The sequence below is a fragment of the Python bivittatus genome, unplaced genomic scaffold (genome assembly GCF_059951505.1).
Source record: "Python bivittatus isolate LINGU-HERP-01145 unplaced genomic scaffold, Pbiv_v1 ctg000070_np1212, whole genome shotgun sequence".
In the NCBI taxonomy this organism is placed as follows: domain Eukaryota; kingdom Metazoa; phylum Chordata; class Lepidosauria; order Squamata; family Pythonidae; genus Python; species Python bivittatus.
The window spans coordinates 40,175,322-40,197,895 of NW_028277034.1; the positions used below are offsets into that span (position 1 = coordinate 40,175,322).

Consider the following 22,574-nt stretch of genomic DNA (forward strand, 5'->3'; position numbering starts at 1 on the left):
TTGGGGATGGTAAAAGAGTGGTAGGTAGAGAATCCTCAGTAACAATCCATAGATACTGTAGATAGATAGATAGATAGATAGATAGATAGATAGATAGATAGATAGATAGATAGATAGATCTATCTATCTATCTATCTATCTATCTATCTATCTATCTATCTATCTATCTATCTACCTACCTACCTACCTACCTACCTACCTACCTACCTACCTACCTATCATCTAATAATATATAGTGATTCCTCTAATATAAATAATGTAATTAACATTATTAGCTGAAATAAGACAGTATTGCATGATCATGGTTTAAAGGAAACAGTATAATTTCATTAAGATTTGAAGATAAAAAGCAGGAAAAGTATAGATTGGCTCTAATGCACAAAAGACCACTGCATGGAGAAAGCATGCATATTTGACTTGTCCCAAGGAATGTGAGATGGAATCACAGCTCTGAAATATGAATGCAAATGTCTCTTCTTACTTATTCTAGCAGATGATGCCTGTTTGGGCAATTTTCCCCCTTTGCTGATATGGGTGATTTAGCAGCTGGCATAATAATATCATCCCATTTCATGTTGTGCCAGTCCATCCAGGAAAAAAACAAAAACAAAACAGAAGTTGGCTGAAATTGGAGGATTGGGAAAAAGTGGAAAAAAGCATTGCTCCCAGGCTTTCCTCATTGCTTTCTACAAAAGAAAGCTGCAGAATTAAAGCCTGGCAAGAATGGGGAAGAAATTCATTTAGCTAGCATTTAAATAATACTTTACCTAATGTTGCATTTTCAAACCAAAACTAAGTTAGTTTCCTTGAGCACAATGCTCTGGCAAAAAAGTAGGTAGGCTATAAACAAATAATAAAGCAGACCTAACAATGGTTCTCAGCAGAATTTTTTTATGCGCAGCTTGATATGGACATATAGGTCTATTGCATTCTCATTGAATTCTAAGCAAAAGCTTAAACTTGAAATATTCTTGAAAAAGGCCTTCTTAAAACTTTCATTGAACATTTCTAAAAATTCCACAATGTGGAATGTAGATTTGCTTGTATAGTTAAAATACAGTTTCAATTGCTTAACAGATCTATTTTCCTATAGCTTAACACATTGCTTATTATCATGTTCTCAGTGAAACAGGTAACTGATTGTTACTGATTGTTTTCCATTAGCTTTCTGGCATCTGTTCAATATTTGAAAATTGCCAACATAAATATATCCATTCACCTTCTTTCTCTAAGTAAACATATCCATTTCCACAAACTTTTCCATACATGATTTGTCTTATAGAGATACTGTTTTGAGTCAAAAGTTTAGTTACATGGAAGGATATTACATTGAAATCAATGAGATTTACTTTGATTTAAGAATGTTCAAGACAATGGTAGATAACATCCTTAGACGCTTATTTAGAATTCCTTCCAACTGGTTAGCATTCTTCATGTAGATTGTAATCCTTCAAAAGTAACTTCTACTGCAAAGTTTAGCAACATAATAGTGATTTTCTGTGTTTTGGAAATAATACTGTTATAAAATTGGCTTTTATGCTGTTGTGTTGCATGTTTGGTTGACATGTATTAGTACCCAGCCAACCTTGGCTAACCTTGAAAAGTTAAACAAGGTCAGATTTGGTTAGTATTTTGATGGGAGTTCACTAGGAAATCCTAGGAGTGTAACCTAGACTGGGACATTGAAAAAACATATTGTAAAAATTCACTAGCCATCTTCTTCCATATTGTTGTGAAGTAAATCATAAGTGAATTACATAGATGAGCATACAGTCACCAGGACCTAAATCTTATTCCCCAAACATGCAGCTGTTATCAGTTATAACTCTTCTTAGAGCATCCTAACTATAGAATGGTCAATAGAAGAGAATATCTGTAGCTCAGAGTTGAAGTGTGGTGTCCTTGGTGCTCTCTGAGCTTGGTTGTTTGACTGGGCAAGCTACTCTATATAACAGAGAGTAAACTCCACATTCACTAGCCCTGGTGATGTTACCTAGTCGGGTAATGAAACATCTGCTATCAAACAATCAAGTTCAGAAAGCACAAGGACTCTATAGAATGGCCAGTACAGATGCAACGTTAATTGTAAACAATGTTTTGCAATCTTTCCCTCCCTCTCTCCTTCCTTCCTCCCATCTCTAACTCTAAATCTTTCCTTCCATCAATGATTGGACTTTATCTTGATTTAAAGCTACATTGGCAATAATTCTATCTATCTATCTTTGAATATGTAGCAGGGCTCCATCTTTTCCAAGTTTTCAAGACAAAGACTGCAAGTTCTATGGCTATGTTAAAGCCCAGAACTAAGCTGATTTCCTTGTGTGTGGTGTAGAGTATTGGTTTATAAATCAAGGCTTCAACCAGCAAAATAAAGTTTATCCAGTAAAACATGGTTAACCAAACTATAGCTTAGTGTGCTGTGAGCAGACAGTCTACAGGTGATTGGTCCGAAACATTTTTCTTCCAGTCCAAAGGACATAACAGCACATGCACAAACATGTGCACACAGACATTTTGGCTGGGTTCCTACAGCATGGTAATCTAAAGTGTGATTGGCTAGTTTTGTATGAACACAAGCAATTGTGCTGTGTGAACATAGGCAGTTGGGCCAGCAAGCCATGTCTTCCATTATAGTAGCCAACTGAACTGACTCCTGAATCTTATTTCAGTGCTGATGATGGAGAACACTCTCTACTGCACTGGAGGGCAACAGGCTGTAGGTTACACTAAACTCTGTTTTCAAGTGCCTTCTTGTGCTCCTTAAGCATAAACAAGCTTGGAGAGCTGCCTTATCCTCCCTGTGATAGGGCCAATCCTGCATTAAACTGGTTGATGTGGCAAGATTCCTCTTCAGATGAGACTGGGTCAGAATCCAGGCTGCTGCTGAGAGTAAGTCATGACAATTACAACAACCCACTTGCTTCTCTGTCCCTTGCTTCTCTTTTTGTACATTTCTTAGTTGTAAATGTGTGGACACAGTCTATAGATAATCCTTATGCAGCAGCCAGCATGGTGGTAATTCCTAGGAATCAAGAGATTCCTAGTAATCAAGAGTAATTCAAAGTAATCAAGAGATGGTGATAATTCCTAGTAATCAGGAGATTAAACTCTTTAGCCTTAATTATTTCTGTGACAGTGGTTTCCAACCTATGGTCTGTAGACCACAAAGATTCTGCAGATGACCCATGGTTTGAAGTATGGATGCTAATATTAAATTTTATTAGGACATTTTAGGCAAGATATGAGATTTGGCATTCCACAAAGTATAAAATATGTTAATGTTTTTAATTACTTTGGACTTTTAGGTCCTGTGGAGCCTATGTCCTCATATGCAGTGACATTAACAGAAGGTGCGCTGCCTACCCTGGTTTGTAGTATTCTTCTCAAAAGCTTTAATGTTGATGTAATGGTCTGCATAAAGGATTACTGCTCTTCTTTTTTTAAACCCTCTTGAGTGCAACTAACCACAGACATGCAGGCATTACCTTCACACACTACATTTCATTTCCATATGTAAAATAGACACACAAAGTAAACCATGTCCATGAATTTGCTTAGGGATACTGCCAGGTACAAAGAAAATCACCTACATGATTCTTTTTTTTAGTGAAAGAGAGCCAGTTTGGTCTAGTAGTTAAGGCTCCAGGCTAGAAACCAGGAGACTATGAGTTTTAGTCCTGCCTTAGGCAAAAGGATCGGCTGGGTGACTTTGGGCCAGTCACTCTCTCTCAGCCTCCAACATTAGGCTCAGGCAACAAGCCAGTTGGTGAACTGCTGTCACAACCAACAGATCAACATTTGGTTGATCCAAAAAAAACAAAAAAAACAAAACCAACCCTGAGCCTGCACATGTGGGAAAAATGCTAGGATGGGGGGAAAAAAAACTGTTTTAAATGAAAATGAAGATGAATCATCAGAACTCCTACAGACCAGCTATTATATTTTTGTGTAAATGGTTTATTCCAGCACAAAATTTGATCATACTGTGTTCCAGTACAAAAGGAGTCACTCTGTTAATTCTATCTACTCACCTTACTCATGTAAGCTCTTTTCATCCAATTAGTGTTAGAAAGAAGAATAAAACATCCCATACTTGTATGTGTGCTTCATTAGCAAAGAGCACAGGTCAGTACCAATGGTTAAATAAGAAGTTAAGCTGCCAGAATGTTACACAAGTCTAACTATTTCATTTAAAAAATTCTCAGCTAGAAAAGATAAACATAAAGTAATATAAAGTGAAGTTAAAGAAAAGAAGGAAAGAAGAAAAAAGTAAAGTGAAAAAGTGAAAAAAGTATAAGAGAGAAAAAGCAAAGATATAAAGAAGTGACTCCCAACCTCCTTTACAGCAGTTAGAAGCAAACAAATCTTCACACATCCCTCTTTAAAATTATATTGTATTTCACTTCTTCCCATTATTTAATCCTTTTTAATCAGCAAATCCATAAATCACGAGATCTTTTTTTCCCCCATTTTCAGCAAAACACAAGTCTAACAATGAATAACCTGAAGATCTTGGATTGTTACTGAAATAAATTTGGGGAAATGTTCATTAAAAATGTTAAGTTTTCCTAGCCAACCTGCTGATCACTACCCAGTTATTGATTGTATTTTTGTTCCTTCTGCCACTAAAATAATTCAAACATTGAATAAATCATTAAAAATCGTTCCATTTCATCAATAGTGACTATTTGATCCCTTTAGGATCTGAACCAAACTAAATGCAAGAACAAATATTTGGTTCAGTCATGGAAGTTGGCCTGTATTTTGACACAGGAAAAAGGGGAATAATTTCTGTAAAAGATTAGGCAAATATGAGACTCCTCCCTACAAATTCTCAGTGAGCACCTGAGGACTCAGCCAAGGTACTGTTCACCTATTTATTTAAAATTTTTACATATACCACTCATTACCCCTTATGCAAAGCAGAACACAGCTAAACATAATGGCTTCTGCCACGCCATCTTGTTTTCTTTGCCTCTGGACTGACAGTAGCAACTGAGACTGGGATGGCACATCCATCCTGGTCCTTCTTGATCTCTCAGTGACCTTTGATACCATCACCAATGGTATCCTTCTAGACCTATTTAAGGAGGCACAATGTTATGGGGTTCTTCTTCCTTTGAGGTTGGTTCCACTTAATGTTGGTAGTAGGGGAGAGATCTAGCCCCAAACCTTTGCTCAGGGTTCTACCTGTGGTCTGATGTAGGTATTAAATAATACCTACATGAGGCCACAGGGTGAGGTCATTCAATGGCACGGGGTTAGGTATCTTCAGTATGCTGGTGATACCCAACTATACCTCTGTTCCCTGGGCCAACCAAATGCTGATGTCAAGGTGCTTTTGCAGTGTCTGGAGATAGTAGGTGCCTGGATCGCCCTGTCAAGACGAAGGGACCCCCTGGCTCTGAGGACTTAATTTTTGACTCTGGATGGGGCTGCAGTTCCCCAAACAGAGTTGGTGAGGAGACTGGGGGTCTTTCTAGACTCTCAGCTCTTGCTAAAAGAGCAAGTGGCAGCTGTGGCTAGGAGGGCCTTTACACAGATCTACCTTGTGCATCAACTACACCTGTTACTCACAGTCACTCATGCTTTAGTCACCTCCCATCTGTTTTATTGCAACATGCTTTCCTTCAAAACTACTCAGAAGCTACAGGTGGTTCAGAATGCATTGGTGTAGTTAGTTATGGGTGTGCCTTGCTATGCCTATGTTGTGCTATGCCTATGAAATGCCTATCTTCCATGAGATTTGGAGAACCCCAGTCTTGGCAGACTTTTGCAAGGTGTTGAAGATCTGGTTCTTTTCTTGGGCATTGGGACAGGTTGTGGGGTGAGCCTGCCTTGCTGCTTTGATTATAAATTAGGCATTGGGTTGTTTTAAATTTTTAAAATTTATTTTCATATTTTTTCTGTTGTTTATTAGCCACCCAGAGTTGTGTGTTAACTGGACAGTGATATATATTTAAATAGTAAACCAAAAAAAAAAAAAAATGGGGAACTTCTCCATGGTAGCTATTCAAAATATGAATACCTTATTTCTCCCATAGTAAAAATACAGTAGGTTTCACACATTATGTTACATGGTTTGCTTAACTATAATTTATCAAATGACCTATGATTTGTTGAGTTTGCATAGTACCCTAAACAATACAAACAAACGTGGTTTACAAACCACAATAGCTGTGTTTGTACATGTTAAGTTAAGCCAAACAAATCATATTATGGATAAGCATGATACATGAAGCAAGCTAGTGCTGTCAAAACATCCAGGAGGAATCTCAGCTCTAATCTTTATTAAGGGTTATGAAGGTGAAGTAATATGATGTTGATTTCAATGCCATAGTTAAAGCAACTACAGTAATTGAGAAATATACTCAAAGATATGGTTTTTGAGTATGCTTTTGAAATTTATATATAATAACCATATAAATATATCTATATTTCAAATTATAGAACTGATTTAGAAACAGAGCAAAATCACTTCAATTCCTTTTACTTCAGTCAGTGACAGTAAAACAATATACAATATAATAAAACACTTAAGTTAAAGAGCAGAATCAAGTCACATGAATTGTCCTGAACCGTGCCACTTCAGATCATGGATTGGCTATCACATGTTTAATGCTCATATACAAGTGTGACTAAGGTAAGTTTCTCTCTTACATTTAAAATGTATGGATCTATTTCTTCTTTATGGACAAATACAGAAGGAACCAGATAAATCTATAGGATTTTACAGGCATTTTTCTCAAACTATTTTTCAGTGCTTAAACCTTGCATAATCATTACTGTTTTCTGCTGAATTAGCCGCTCAGATCCTATTTATCATTGTTATCATAATTTGATTGTCAAATGATTCATCTGGCTCCATTCTCAAGCAGTTTGTACCTCAAGCTTAGTTTTGAAAATGCAGTTCAAAAGATTTTTTCTTTTATCCTTGCCTATTCTTCTTAATCCTGCTTTCCCATAACCTCTCACCACTGTGCAATGCTTATTAACCTGATACTTTGTTGGCAGCTAAGAGACAAAAGCATTCTTTCTTCTTACAAATTAATCTTCCAATTATTTACTCCCAAGAAATGGGTATTCTGGCAAGAATTCCAACTGAGTGTCAGCAAAGCCTTATGCTGAAGAGTGGGATCTTAGCTGAATGTCCTTAATTTCCAGGAACTGATTGCTGCCCCCAAAAATCTCACCTTGGCAATCTATCTTTACCCACATCTGGAACAGGAAGATTAGGAACCAGGCCTGCCTTTGCAAACTTGCAGGAATAATCATGACAAAATAAATGATAGGTTTCAGATACTTAGAAAAAAGTGGGAGAACCCCCCCCCAAACCCCAAACCAGATCCTGTTTAGAATGCTTTCTTCTGACACGAATCCCTTCTCTCTTTGAACACTGCCTGATCAGCATTCTGATTATATATATATATATATATATATATATATATATATATATATATATTTGCATTTAGTTTGTCCCAGATAATAATGTGTCAGAATCAGCCTAGACGTGATCTTCCCCTGGAAAAGAAGCTTCTATTCAGAATGTTCCTTTCAATGGTAGTTTTCATTTTATTTATTTACTTCTATTGCAGGGGAGCAGAGAATGCTGCTATTATGGTTGTTTTCTGCTACACCCTCCCCTATTTTTAATGTTATTTATTTTTATGCGTTCTACTTATAGCCTGCCTTTTTTTTCGCAGGAGCTAAAGGTGTCATCTGCCCTCTCTTCTCTATTTCCCCCCCCCACAAAACCAATCATGTGAAGTAGGTAGACTGAGGCGCAGTGCCAAAGTTATCCATGAGTTTCTGTAACAAAAGCTGGATCTCCCTACTTGCTCCTAGTTTATCACCTCAATCACTGCCTTTTGCTACCTGTCCAGCTTCCTATACATTCTGATCTGGAAAAAAAATGCATCAACAAACAACCATGAGAGATGTTGCTTAGGATGTCTTGCCTTGGGATTGAATTATAAAGAAGGAAGTCAACGAGGCTGCAGAGTTTAGGACAGATTTTGTACATGAAAGGCAGGGCAATCGTATACCTCTGCTTCATCATAACTTAGATAAGTGCTAGACAGCATACCTCGTTGAGAATTGTATCAGAATTTTTTTTCTTCTGTCAAATTTATTTTTTAAAAGTATACATGGAAGTGACTAAACAAGGTGAAAAATTAGAATACTTTGAGAGCTTTCTAATCGTCTCCATCCTAGCTCACTCCTGATAGGAAGGTATGAGAGATGCTGCTGCTGATAGATTTGTGTCAAGGGGAGTCAGGGGCCCCATAAAGCCCACACTGATCATGTTGGACTATCCTGAATGACCCAGGGAACTTGTTGCCTCATGTGAGAACGCTCACTAGTTATGAGGAACATCTCTAACCAAATGTATCTTTATGAGAATAGATAGCCAAACAGATAAATTGAATGCAAAAATAAATAGTTGTATATTTATGCTCCTATGAGGTACAGAATAGTTCTATTCTTTATCGAGCTCTGTAATCAGATTCTTCTAAAGGTTCAGTCCAGGAAGGAAACCACTATGCTTCTATGCTAACTGAATTTACTATATACAGTATGTATAATGGATCTTGAATATTACTTTCTTGGCTACATATATTGGCAGATTATTTATTTTATTCTTTACTAGTGTAAAGTTTCTCTTTTCCTTTTGGAAAAGGACTGTGAGGACTAAAAAAATGGCCAACAAGTGATAAATCAACCATCTTGTGTCAGGTGCAGTGGGCACTCAAAGATTAATCTCTTGGAGGGGGTGGCTGAGTTGCTCATATTTTGTGAACAGAGCCATTAAGAAGAAAGCTTTGCTTGTTTGTTTGTTTCCCAGTTTTTCTCCTGACATCTTGATGCGGCATGCTTGGATGTACCTCCTAATTATATCTGCACAACAACTTCTGAGGCCAGTTGGATTGAGAGGCAATTACTGGCCCAAAATCACCTAGTGTGCTCTATAATCAACTGAGTTCTTGAATCTGGTCTCCCTGATACAAATCCAATATTTTAATCACTAAATCACACTGGCTCTCAAACTCAGAAAAGGAGAATACCTTTTTAATCCCAACCTTTCCAGATTTCATAAGGTTTCTACTTGACTTCAAAGGTTCCTGATCACATAGTTTTCTGTTTGCATTCAAGTGGGTATGAACCACGTGTTTTCAGAAACTTCCATTCAGCTTTGCAAGAATAGTAGATGGAACCAGCCATATTCGGCTAATGCTCTCATTCAGCCTTAATTCCAGGACAGAAATAGGATGTGTATTATTCTCTTGCTTTGCTCCATATTATTAGCTGGAGCAGGGAAACACTATATAGTTGAACATCATGTCAGATGCTGTACCTTACCACAAACTAAATCTTAAACCTGAATGTGTTCACATGACATGGTGTGATATAATGGCCTGGTTCATATGACTTGGTAACACTATGGCTGGTTTTCACAGCCTCAAACCTTCAAATCCCATTTCAGCTTTGTCTAGCAGGTTATACAATCCCACCCAATATTTTGGGCCCATAAAGCTTGCAGTTTGAATGCAAATTAGTATCTTGAACTCATAAAGTAAGGTAAGTAAAACCAGTTTGACATTCTGTTTTAGAACTTTACAGCCCTCTCTGCTTGCATTTTCTTGGTGCTTCAATATTTTAATACATATTATAACATCTTAACTGCCTTTTTAATAGACACATACTTGACAGGGCTTCACAAAACTTTGAGGGACATGCTTTGCTTTGATGGAGCCTAAAAAAAAAACTCTTCAAAACTGATTCACAGTGTAATGGGTGGGTATGATCTTTTCAGTAACCAGAAGAGGCTTCTGTGTGTATGCTGTATTATGCCAAAGCCTGTTCCAGTTCCTGGAATTCTTAGAGGAGGTTGCAGAAGGGAAATAGAGGAACATGACCACTTTTCTTTGCTTTTGGAAGTGGAGGATTTAATAAAACAACCTCTATCACAGCAAAGCTCCTTTTCAAAGCTTTGCACATGACTTGTCAAGTGAAACAGATCTTTGGTCATCGCAACTGTAATAGCTATAAGTCAAATCCATGTAATTTGAGTATGTTGCAGTTTGACCCCTGGTATAACTGAAGGGTCCTTCAGTGCTGATGTCTCAAGTATTTAAAGATTCTAAGTTTGTGAACTAATTGTAAAATATTTCTGGCTGGATCAAAAACAGCACACAGAATGCAATCTCTTATGCATTCTGGACACTTGAGATACATGTAGAGCTTTCCAGGCTTCATATGGAACATATGGATTCTGATTCATGTGTTTCATTGAAAGCAGCCTAGTATTATTCCAGAACAAATGGCATAGCATTCTTGTCTCTGCATTATAAATGCTTATTTAGTAACTTAAGGGTTTCTTTGTTATTCATAATGCTTTTCCAGCAAGCTTTGATAGTCAAGAAAAACTCATAACAAGAAACAATGACTTTAGACCTTGCTGAACAATATCTTCTGCACACAATGCAGAGAAAGTGCATGAACTCTTTGTATACGGATCAAGCAGATTTGCCCAGGTTTTTCACAGAAAATGTCTATTTCATGTTGCAAATATTCATGAAGTCTTGCAGAACAGATTTTCTCTTACAATTTTTAACTGGATGATTCAATAATAACATCCATATATATTTTAGGATAAGTCATGAGAATAGAAAATTAATCTTTCACCGCTTTCACAGTCTGAAGCCTTTGAGTTTAGTGATGGAGTAAATTCATAAATCAGACTGTTCTATCACAAATAGGATCATTTTGATAGGAGTTTGGACAGGACTTGGGGTCTGGTTAAAAATGTTTCTTTAATACATTAATGTTTCTTCTCACAGGAACTGAGATGGGACGTTGTATAAACCCATCACTGAGATTGTTTTTGTCTGATTATTGTATTTTCCCCCCTATTTCAGCAGGGCCATTTTTATTACTACCACTGAATCATATTGTTTGTTTTTAACCCTCTGTAAGCAACCCAGAGTTATGTTGCATGGTTAGCCAGTGAAATTAACACTGTAAATAAATAAATGGTTCAATTATTTGTTCAGGTAGCCTGAAGCAATACACAGTGGTGCATAATAGTGCAGTTGCAAAAGGATAAAGAATAATTCCATGATCTCACAACAATGTCAAAGTGTTAGGCAATGTCACACAATATCTCATCAAAATCTCTTGTCATCAGAATCAACTTTTGATAATTAAAATTTGGTTCAGAGTTCTGTAGATACTGAATGCCATGGCTACTGCATTTTTACCTTAGTTTAATATATTAACATGACACAATATATTACATACCTATGTAGCATCTAGTTTAAATACACATGCTGTGTCTTATATGCCATCAATTTGAACAGCCTGATCCAAAGATGCTTTAAAAATAAAATAAAATAAAATAAAATAAAATAAAATAAAATAAAATAAAGCAACTATGCATGTCACTTGGATCATGAACTGCCTGCACTGGTTGGATGGTAATCCGTGCATTCAGAATGTTCAGTGATTACATATATTAAGTCCAGATTTTTCAGCAGAATTTGCCATATCTCTCCCTTTATTACTGCAGTAATATTTGAGTATTATTTGTTGAATAAAGATTGTTTCAATAACATTCTTTTTTGGCATGACATATATTTATGAAGCTGTGCAAAGCTCTGGGGCATGCTTTGCTTCGATAAAAGCTCTAGTGAAGTGCTTTTCTCGATGCTCCTTCATGAACCCTGGTGGTCCTCCTAAATATGAACTGGAAGAGCCACCTAGCCTGCTTCATTCTTCTCCATGGCCTCTCTGCAGCCTTCTCCAACATAGTGGGCAGGGACTTCCATGTCTTTATCAAAGGAAATCAAAGCACATGGTACACACTTAATACTTCACCATAGTGACAAAGAATTCTTCATCACAATTAAGCTATTTATTTGAGGAAATGTTTAACCTTAAAACATAGTAACGCAATCTCCCGGTTCTTACATTTTACCTTGGAATATGAAATTAGAAGCAGAGAAAAGAAGGGAAGAAGGAAGGAAGGTTAGTACCTTGTTGAATAATATCAGCTATAACTGCAAGATAATCTTCTGGGCCTTGATCTGTGGTAATCAATCGGTTGTTTTTGTCTATATTCAGTATCTGATAGATAAGGGTGGGATCTTCTATCCCACAAAGCAAAAAAACCACCCTTTCAGGAGGCTGAAGAATCTCGTCCAGAAAATGTCTCTTTTTCAGGTTCAGACACCTTAAAAGACCATTCGATATTATCAACACTTTGCATCTGTAAGAGCAGAGAAATGGCACTTCTGAGTGGTGAATCGATGCAGCTTCTAAGTCGTAAAGCAAGATCCTGTCTTCTAATATAACATGCTTGAAAATTGATTTTAAATACCGAGCCCATTCCTCTGCAGCTTCTTCATAGATAACAAGAATGCCCTGTGTATTTTCTGAGGGAAGGGAGACAAGAAAAGAGTTTACAACAATTGTCACTTTGCATTACTGTATAATAGTATCAGAAGCTAATAACAGAAGTTCAATCACTAGATTCCTGTGTGTTCTTTCCAAGAGAGATTTAACATAAAAAACAGATGTAAATAGACACATTTCAGAGGTTGGCAAACTTTCCCAGCTCCCAGTAAACATACAGAGAAGACTAAAATGTCATGCTTTACCATTAGACTGCCAAAATCTCAGGAAATCTCATAAGATTTCAGCATTATCAACTGGGAGCTTGTACATTTTTACTCAGAATCTCATGACCTTTTTGCTGTTTAGGGGAGGAATGGGCCTGCTGCTTAGGAGCCCGCTGAGTGCTCTGCTACTTACAATCTTTGGTGCTTGAGGTCTTTGTTGATCCCAATGTTATGGTCTGACAGGCAAATCCCAATGGTGCGGTGGCTATTCGATTAGGCCAATTCGTGCCATCTTTTGCCATGAACAGATTATTGCTTTCTGGGTAGATGGTGAGCTGCAGATCAGACCACTGTCCAAATGTATAACCCAACCTCTGAACTTTGTCTCTGCATAATGAACAGTTTGCCCACCAATTTCTTACATGTTAGACCAGGGAACTGGCCATGTCATGTGGTTTTGTGTGATCCCTTCAGTATGCACTGAGGAAGTTTGCCATAAATAAAAACAGCAGAACAAAAGCAGCTTGGGTAGGCATGGATAAAACTCATTTATCTGCAGATAAATCTGTAGAACACCCCACCCTCCAAGAAATTGGAAGACTGCTTTGATCAAATCTCTTGCTTCTTTTGACAGTAGACCTTTCCACTGAGCAAGGGCTTCTAAATTCCTTAGGAACCATAGGCAAAATTCAGTGACATATACAAATATTCATTATAATTGTATTAATGAAATTCTAAAAATAATAAAACTATAATAAAATAAAATTCTATCTCACTGTTTGAGTGAGATGGGTGGTGACTAAATAATACACATGCACACACACACACATACTATATATTATATTATATTATATTATATTATATTATATTATATTATATTATATTATATTATATTATATTATATATAAAATTTTAAAAAATAGACACTGTTCCTGCAAAGCTCAGGAACTTTTAGTTTTATAACCCTGATGAGGCAAAGTCTGTCAGGGTTGTGTGGAGGGGGGGACACCCACCCATATCAAGGGAAATATTTGGCCCCAATTTTAAGTATTGTATAGGGTAGGAGTTTTTTTTACCGGTATTGCAGCTGGGGGCAGGGGAACTGAAAACTTCCTTCCCCATGTACTGCTGCAAAGATGATTTCAGGGGCTTCCCACACAAATACAGTGGTACCTCGGGTCACGAATGCTTCTGTTCACGACCAATTCAGGTCACGAACAGCACCGTTTGCAAAATTTTGCTTCCGTTCGCGAACGCCGGATCAGGTGACAAACAGGATCTGCGGCCATTTTCCCTGCCGTGACATGTGGTTGTGGCTTCCTATAGGGAGGGGGATCTTCCTCCAAGCAATAACCGCCTCCCCACCCACCTTTCTGTCCTCCACGCCAGAAGTCGCGTCGAGCAAGGTTAGTGTTCTCTCTCTTCGTAATGTACTTTGTGTCATATTTTTGTGGTTTAAAAAAAAAAATACATATGGTTCAGAACAGATTAACTGTAATTACATTGAACCTTATGGGAAAATTTGATTCGGGTCGCGATCATTGTGGGTTGCGATCAGAGTCGCAGAACGAATTAAGTTCGTGAACCGAGGTACCACTGTATCTATTTTTTGAAACCCAAACTGTGATTGACAATAATTTTGTTGGTAAAATAGAGGAACTAGAGCTTCCATCCTTGTTGCTGTGTCATTAGTGCCATATCAGCCACCCAAGATGCTGGCAAAAATTTCTGGGAATCATAATCCGATCCTATCCGGAGAGCTCTATGATGGATAAGGCTCCTCCAGACAATAGCTGCAAGATTTGCTACTATCAATGGCTCTTGGAAAGCAAGGGAAAAACTTTTCTTTTTTTCTAAAATTCCTTGTTTCCTGAAAAGAAACCAACAGAAAGACTTTAAGTTTTGCTTTTGGCAATCTCAGACAACACCATAGGATGTCTGAATAAACAATGCCACGTGTGCCCTGCTCCAAAGAACTTATCTCTTATTATTATCTTTTAAGAAATTGGCTTTTGTTAATCTTGGGAGGAATAGTTCTCACATCCCAGTCTCTCTATATAGAGGGTTTGATGGTGATGGTAGTGGAGGTAACTCATTTTCCAAATAGCTGGTTAAATTTCAATTAATTCCTGTTTGGAAAAACCCAGAATTGAGCTGCAGACCGTCTAGTTTTAGGTGTGCACGGAACTGGCAACTTCCCAGTTAAATTCATTCTCCTTAACAACCTTTCTCAAGCCTGCATGGTTTTATTGGATACAGATGTTAGAAGCATAGAATATGAGAATATTGCCAATGAGACTTCTGAAACTTTATGAGATATTCATAAAAACATTTCTTCCTTGTGGGCTTTCATCTGGCGGCTATTGGGGAAGGGTATTCCCCATATATTAAGCTTATATAAGACTTTACAGGCCAACGTGAGCAATTGTAGATTGTTTCAGTGAAGCCATTAGATGAACAGTTTACAGACATACCTAAGAGTTATTGAAGTATACCATTAAACTACCCTGAGGATATATGTTCCTTAAACCCACAGCATTAATCTTGAAATCATTCTCTGACATAAAAAGTACATTTCTTTATATTAAAGAGAATTATTTTACAGAGTAAAATTATTATTAGAAGAGCATGAAGTTAATTTAGCTTAGCACAACATTCGCACAATAACTAACACTTCTCTACCTCAAGATTTATAATATAATTTCTTATCAAATGTAACTGAATCGTATGTAAGAATGAGCTACCCATTTCAGATAGCTTCAAACTTAAGTTCTTCTTCTGAATTCATCCTGATCTTACATTAAATTAATCATTCATATCTAATATTTGACAAATATTTATGGACAATTACCTGGGACAATACCATTTTCTCTCCCAAATCATAAAACATTCTTGTGTCACATATAGTTAGTCATATATATTTTCCTGAAATAAACCATCAAAGGCAAATCATACTTCCAATCTCTGAAATACGGGCAGTACAGTATCTTATTTCAGATTTTTTTGGTCACTTTCTGGAGGTATGCCTATCTAAGAATCACACAAGGATTTATGACTCTGGCACCCCTCATTTTATGTTCTTTTCTGGCATTGAGTTCCACTAATACTATTTCAGTACATGTCAGGGTCAGAATTTGGATACAGAAGTTGGGATAAAGAATTTGGTTGCTTTCTCTCAAATTGGCAGTTAGCCGGGTCTTCCTGGAATTCATTCTGTTTCATTAGCCTGTGTCCAAATTCCTTTTCTTGGAGATTTTATGCATGTGAGTCACTAATATTCTAATCCAAATTAAATTGTGCAGGCGATGCCTTCTTTGCCACAAATGCTCATGAAGTTCTACAGACAACAAAATCAGTCCTCTACCTCTAAATTTTGCATTGGTATGCTTTTGATCTGTGAAGAGGGATGGGATGATTTTCTCTAGCCATTTCATTCTGTTCACTCCTATCTGCTTTCAGTTGGTAGCAGCAAGATTACTACTTCCTCTCTTCCTCTACTTCATTGCCACCATTTTTTTCTACCTTGGCTGCTGTTTTCAGGGACTGACTTAGAAATGGATAGCAAAATCCTGAGACTAGGCTAGCTGGGATCACCCTCAAGAAAGGGTGCTGTTAAATATTTTTATCAAGTTTAAAAAATCATCAAGGAGGTAGGATTCTGTCTTGTATACAGAGAGAGTTCATTAGACAATAATTCATTTGGTCATTCACCAGCACCCACAGCATGCCAGGACTTTCTCTTTAAAGTGATTGTACTCTCAGTTTCTTAAATCAAGTCACAGAATCTTCTTTAGCCATTTACCGCGTGTGCCCGAAAAGGGCACGAAGCAACGGAAACCCCACCTCCTGCGCTCACCAGCTGGGCTCTGCTCTAGGAAGGAGGCTCTGGCAAACCACTTCCGAAACACCTTGCCTTGAAAACTGCAAGGACTCGTCCAAGCAGTCACTGCAGAGTCGGTAACGACTGAGCGCAGATAAAAAAAAAAAAACCTCTCAGTTTCTTAAATCAAGTCACAGAATCTTTTTTAGCCATTTAGCAGGAAACAGAGGAATTTGATTTATTTATTTATTTTTTTGCTATTAACTACATAGTTTCACTTAATTCATTATTCATGTAAACTCTTTGTTTCCAAACTGCATTTCCTCCCCATTAGACAGGCTTAAGAATTAAAGGTCCTAACTATAATGAAAGAATCAGCCAGATGCTACAACTAGAACTGCCTGAAAGAGAATTTCTCAGTCATCTGAAGATAAATACTAGTACCACTTGACTAAGAATTAATCTTGGATTCCTGTTCTAGACATAGCTATCTTGGGATAATTTGCACTCATTTATTAGATCTACTTTACAGATATATTTTATTTATTTAATTTATTATTAAATTTGTATGCCGCCCATCTCCCCTAGTGGGTGACTCTGGGTGGCTCACAATTACAAATCAAAAGCCCATAAACAATTAAAATACCCCATAAATAATTAATTTACTCAATCCATAAAAATCCACTATAAAACAAACCCTATACATAAATACTAAAGACATTCAAGATGACTGGGGGTGTGTGTGATAAAATCAATTACTCTACAAGCCACTTCCACTGATGCAAGCACCCATCTAGCCCCCAGGTCTTCTGGCACAGCCAGGATTTCACACCTTTCCTAAAGGGCCATGAGAGTTGGGGCACACTGTACCTCAGGAGGTAGATTGTTCCATAGAGCAGGGGCCACAGCAGAAAAGGCCCTCTTCCTAGATCCCACCAGTTGAAATTCCCTGACTGGTGGGGTCTGCAACATGCCCCTTCTTCCGGACCGAGTGGGGCGGGCTGAGATAACAGGGGCGAGACGCTCCTCAGATAACCTGGTCCTGTGCCATGAAGGGCTTTAAAGGTGATGACCAACATCTTGAATTGGACCCGGAAGCAAACCGGCAACCAATGCAGCTTGTGTAACAGCGGTGTTATATGGGCCCCCCTTGGGACATTCAGAACTGTCCGTGCCACCGCATTCTGCACCAGCTGTAGCTTCCAGATACTCTTCAAGGGTAGCCCCATGTAGAGCGCGTTGCAGTAATCCAACCGGGACGTGACCAGGGCATGAATGACTGTGTGGAAGGCCTCCTGATCGAGGAAGGGGCATAACTGCTGCACAACATGAAGTTGCGCAAAGGCCCTCCTAGCCACCACTGCTACCTGCTCTTTGAGCAGGAGTTGTGAGTCCAGGAGGACCTCCAGATTACGCACTGGGTCTGTCTGGGGTAGTGCAACCCTGTCAAGAACCAGAGATGATAAACTCCTAGATCTTGAGTCTCCCTGTGCCCACAGCCACTCTGCCTTACCAGGGTATATGTCTAGATAATCATATGCAGACAAGTTGTGCATGTGTGTGTGTTTATTTTGGGTAGAGGCAAAATAAGACAAATGAAGTGTAATCCCACCAGTGATATGGATACTGTTGAGAATAAGATCCTGTTAACTGCACCAGGTCTATTGATCACCAACAAAGTGACAAGACACCATTTTATATAAAAATCTATACTGGTAGCTCAACAGCTCAGGCTTATTTCTACAGGAAGCATAATAGACAGCTGTTACAGACACAACTGTCGCATACTTTAGCAGTTGTATACAGGAAAGAAATCAGCCCAAAGACATGTTTTTAGGTTTTTAAAATGCATCTTGCTTTTGCCTATAATAGAATAGAAAGAGCTAAATCTACAACTGCACTTATAATTGCTGCAAAGAAGATCAGAAGCCACTTCTTTATATCTTCTTTTAAATTTTCTATTTTTCTTCTACATTTTTTCTTTTCTTTTTGCACTTTAGCTTTCCCCTTTACTTCTTCTTCTTCTTTCCTTCTTACTTTATTTCAGTTGTATTAATTTTTATTCTTGTTTTTAAAACTTTCAATAAAAGTATATTTTAAAAAGTAATTTATTTGTGGGACTGAAATGAAGGGATATCCCTTCTAAGTTGCCTTGAGTTCCTGGAGGAGATGTTGGATATATTATAATAAATAACGTGCCCATACTAGGAACCAGATCTTGACTGAATGTTCTCCAGCCTAATCATTACCCAGATGATAAACTGCACCTTTCCTTGAATTAAGATTTGTACAAATCAGCACAAGGTGTGGAGAACAAGATAGCTGAAACTTGAGCATGGATTGCTCAATACCCAGAGATATTAAAATCTGAAGGGCTACAGACACTTTGTTTTATTGGTCATAGAAACATAGAGTTGAAACAATACACTTAGGCCACTGAGTTCAACTCCCTTGCACAATGCAAGAATCTGAATGAAAGCAGCCCTGACAGAGGGCTATTGAGTCTCTTTTTAAACATAACCACTGAAAGGAAGCCCCTTACTTTCTTGGGTCATAGAGACAAACTGCTCTTACTTTTAGAACATTATTCCTAACATTCAACTGAGATTTGCCTTCTTACAGTGTAAATCCATTGTCCTGCTTGTCTGGAAGGACAAAGAACCTGTGTGACATCCTTTCGTACACAAACTGTGCTATCAGAACTCCTCTTCCATTTTCTCTTGAAAATATTCTCAGGTACTTCAATCCCTCTTCATAGGACTTAATTTCTAGTCCTTCTTATACTTGTTACCCTTCTCTCAGTTTATTCCACTTTGTTGGCATCCTAATTAAAATGTGGTGCCCAGAATAGGACACAAGGACAGAAAAGGCAGAATAGGACATTCAAGATGGGGTCTGACCAGTACAAAATAAAAAGGAACTATTACACCTATTATTACTGTTATGAATTTGAAAATATACCTTTGTGCTGCAATCTAAAGTTGCCTTTTTTGCAGCTGCATCAAACTGCTATTTTAATTACTATTCCAAGACATTTTTTTTTTAGAAATCCAATTATCAAGCCACCCACCCACCATTCTATCCCTGTCTTTTTGGTTTCTGTTCCTAAGAGAAGAACTTTGTATTTTTCTCTATTAAATTTCACTTTTATCTTCAATTCTATTTCTCTAGCTATCAAGATAATTTTGAACATTATTTCTGTCTTCTAGAACAGGAGTTTTCAAACCTTTTCAGGTTGCAGAGACACTTAGCTTAAAAAAAAATAAATCTTGGAACCCCTGATCAAGAGGCAGAGCTCTAGTAATAAAAAATCAGCTGCATTTGGGTGAACTTTTCTTTGTTCCTAGCCTCTCACAGAAAACCATTTGAAAAACTGTGGTTAGAATATTAGTTATCTCACCCAGTTTTACATCATCTGCAAATTCAATAAGTATTGCCTCCATTGATTCATCCAGTTATTAATAAAAGTATTTAAGAGTTGAGGAGCCAGTAGTAAACCTTGTGACACCACACTTGATGCCTCTCTCCATTCTGATGAAGAATAATTGATGAGCACTCTTTGAATCCACTTAATTGTCATGCCATTGAACTCACACTCTAGCAGCTTGTTAATCAGAATGTCAAGGGATAATTTGCTGAAATCAAGAAATCTACATAATCCTCAGTCTATGATGGAAGTTTCCTGAGAGAGAAAAAGAGATATTGTCTGGCAATCATATGCGTTTTTTCCTTGAGAAATCCATGCTGACCACTGATAATTACTCCACTGTTTCAAAGTGCTTACAGATCAAGCTGTTTATGATCTTCTCTAGAACCTTTACCAGGTACTGATGTCAGACTATCTTTATTCTTTGAATCCTTTTCATTTCCTCCTCCACCTAAGGAGAGGAGGAGGTAGAGTCCACCTCCATTTGTCTGGTACTTCTTCAGAGTTTTTCAAAGATAATTCATAAAAGCTTGGCCAGACCATCAGCAAGTTCATTCCTCATCTTAACATCCTATTCAACCGGCCTTGGAGACCTAAGCAGGTATTCTGTCACCATATTTCTATTAGTCACAAGTTTTAGCCCAGCCCCATCATCTAGATATTCATAGTTGGCTGTTGAAACATGTACTCTTTTCATAAAGAAGACCGAATCTAATATTTATGTACTCTGTTAGTGTGATGGAATGGAATTATGAAGGCCAGGCTCAGGGAGATAAACATTTTCTTAGCTCCCCAGAAGAGTGTGGGAGGAACAAGAGGATGAGACTGGCACCCCCCTGAGGAATTCACACTGTTGTGGCTGGCTGACTTTGGGAACTGGGGTTTCAGTCTGGGAAGATTCTTGCTAGAGGTTGTGGCTAATAAACATAACTGGACTGAATGTGCATTGTCTCTTGGAGTTCCTTGGGCTAGGCCTGACAGTTAGTATTTACATCAGGCCTAACCAGTCCAAGAAGTATTACTAGCTGTGAGCCAAATGCATTTGCTATGGAAAACAGTTTCATGGCAATGATTGCACTATGCTTCCCAGAATTTACCAACTACCACTTCATTTCTAAGAGGAATTATGGGTGAAAAAAGAGCACATGCTGAGACAAAATTATTTTTTATTTTATTTTCAGAATGTATGTGCCACATATGCACTTCATGGTTCTGGGAAGCCAAAAATATCTATACAAACAACCCATATTGTCAGAATGCAGCTGATAATTTGACTTACTTGCAGTTCTGGTAAGACTTGTAGTATTTTTTAACCAGTGAACTGGTGATTAAATATATATTTATTGTATTCTTCCTGTATCAAAGACATGAGTGATCTATGCTTAAATTTAAGATGTAAAACAACATTTGAATTTCAGTTTTCTGCATGGCTGTCTGATTTTCAGAAAGAACAGCATAGAAACAGCATTTCTTCATAATGTTGGTTCTAGTAATGTTCATTGATCTGAATGAGATAACTGGCACTATTAAATTACAGAAAGTGAAGTCTGAGTTTCAAGCAGTATATTAAGTAGGTTTGCTTGACATTATACTTAATTTTAGTCTGACTTGTACTATTTTATCTCTGCTGATATTAATTTCTCATTATTGCAAATAAAAGCAAGAGATGCATTTGATACAATTAATCAACAGCCCATGTATATTCCACTACAGAGTTTTCAAGTTATTTTATGACTGTTTCTTAATTTTGTTCAGCCGGTGCACCAATTACAGCCTTACATGGTGCAGGAGGACCTGGTTACAGTAATTCATGCCTTCATTACCACCAGGTTAAACTACTGCAATGCACTTTACATGGAGTTGCCTTTAAAAACTACTTAGAAACTACAGCTAATCCAGAATGCTATGGCCCATGTGTTAACGGTCTCGTGACACTTGAAGAATGTAACAGCAATACCGCAGCCCTTGCATTGGTTACCACTGTTTCCAGGTACAATTTAAAGTGCTGGTTTTAATCTAGACAATCCATTATGGCTTGATACCTGGCTATCTGCAGGACCATCTCCTCCTTGAATCAGCCCAGCCTACTAGATTGTTCAGGGAGAAACTCCTCATAGTCTCAGACTTCTGGGAGTTGGGGTGGGGGAGACCCAAATCTAGGAGATGCTGCTTCTCAGTGGCAGCACCAGTGCTTTGGAATAGTGTCCTGTTTCAGAGAGTGCTCCAATGATGTTTGCATACTGCACCATCATACATACATATATATATATATATATATATGTATGAGCAGCTGAATAGTGTAGTGGTTAGAACATTGCCTTTGATGCAGGAGACCGGGGTTCAAATCCTGGCTGGTACCTACCTTACCCAGTAGGGGTCCTTGGATATATACATACACACATTATATATTTAATTTGTGTCAATTTTCTTCATGCTATATTATGTATAGATTTTCAGATTTAGTTATTTAATTGTAATTTAAAATTTTTGTCCTTCCCTGGATATAAGATTAAATATATATATATCAAGACAGCCTTTTTCATTCACTGTTTAGTCAAGGTTCCAGTTGATGTGTCTAGTCTATATGAAAAAGAACACTGTATAGGACACCCTTGTGTACATAGATGTGGCCATGTTGAAGAATGGAGACACCAATTGCTGTTGTTTTTGCTGACTCAAGGCCCATGAAGATATTTGATCTCCCATT

At 37.6% G+C, this 22,574-nt stretch overlaps 1 protein-coding gene across 1 annotated transcript in view; it reads right to left on the reverse strand.

Moving 5' to 3' along the window:
* The window catches only part of BANK1 (B cell scaffold protein with ankyrin repeats 1), a 145,312-nt gene that overhangs the window by 106,594 nt on the left and 16,144 nt on the right, over nucleotides 1-22,574 (reverse strand). Inside the window, exon 2 of the mRNA XM_088133022.1 lies at nucleotides 12,036-12,434. Within this exon, the coding sequence (XP_087989148.1) occupies nucleotides 12,036-12,434 (399 nt within the window). The remainder of the gene's footprint in view (nucleotides 1-12,035; nucleotides 12,435-22,574) is intronic.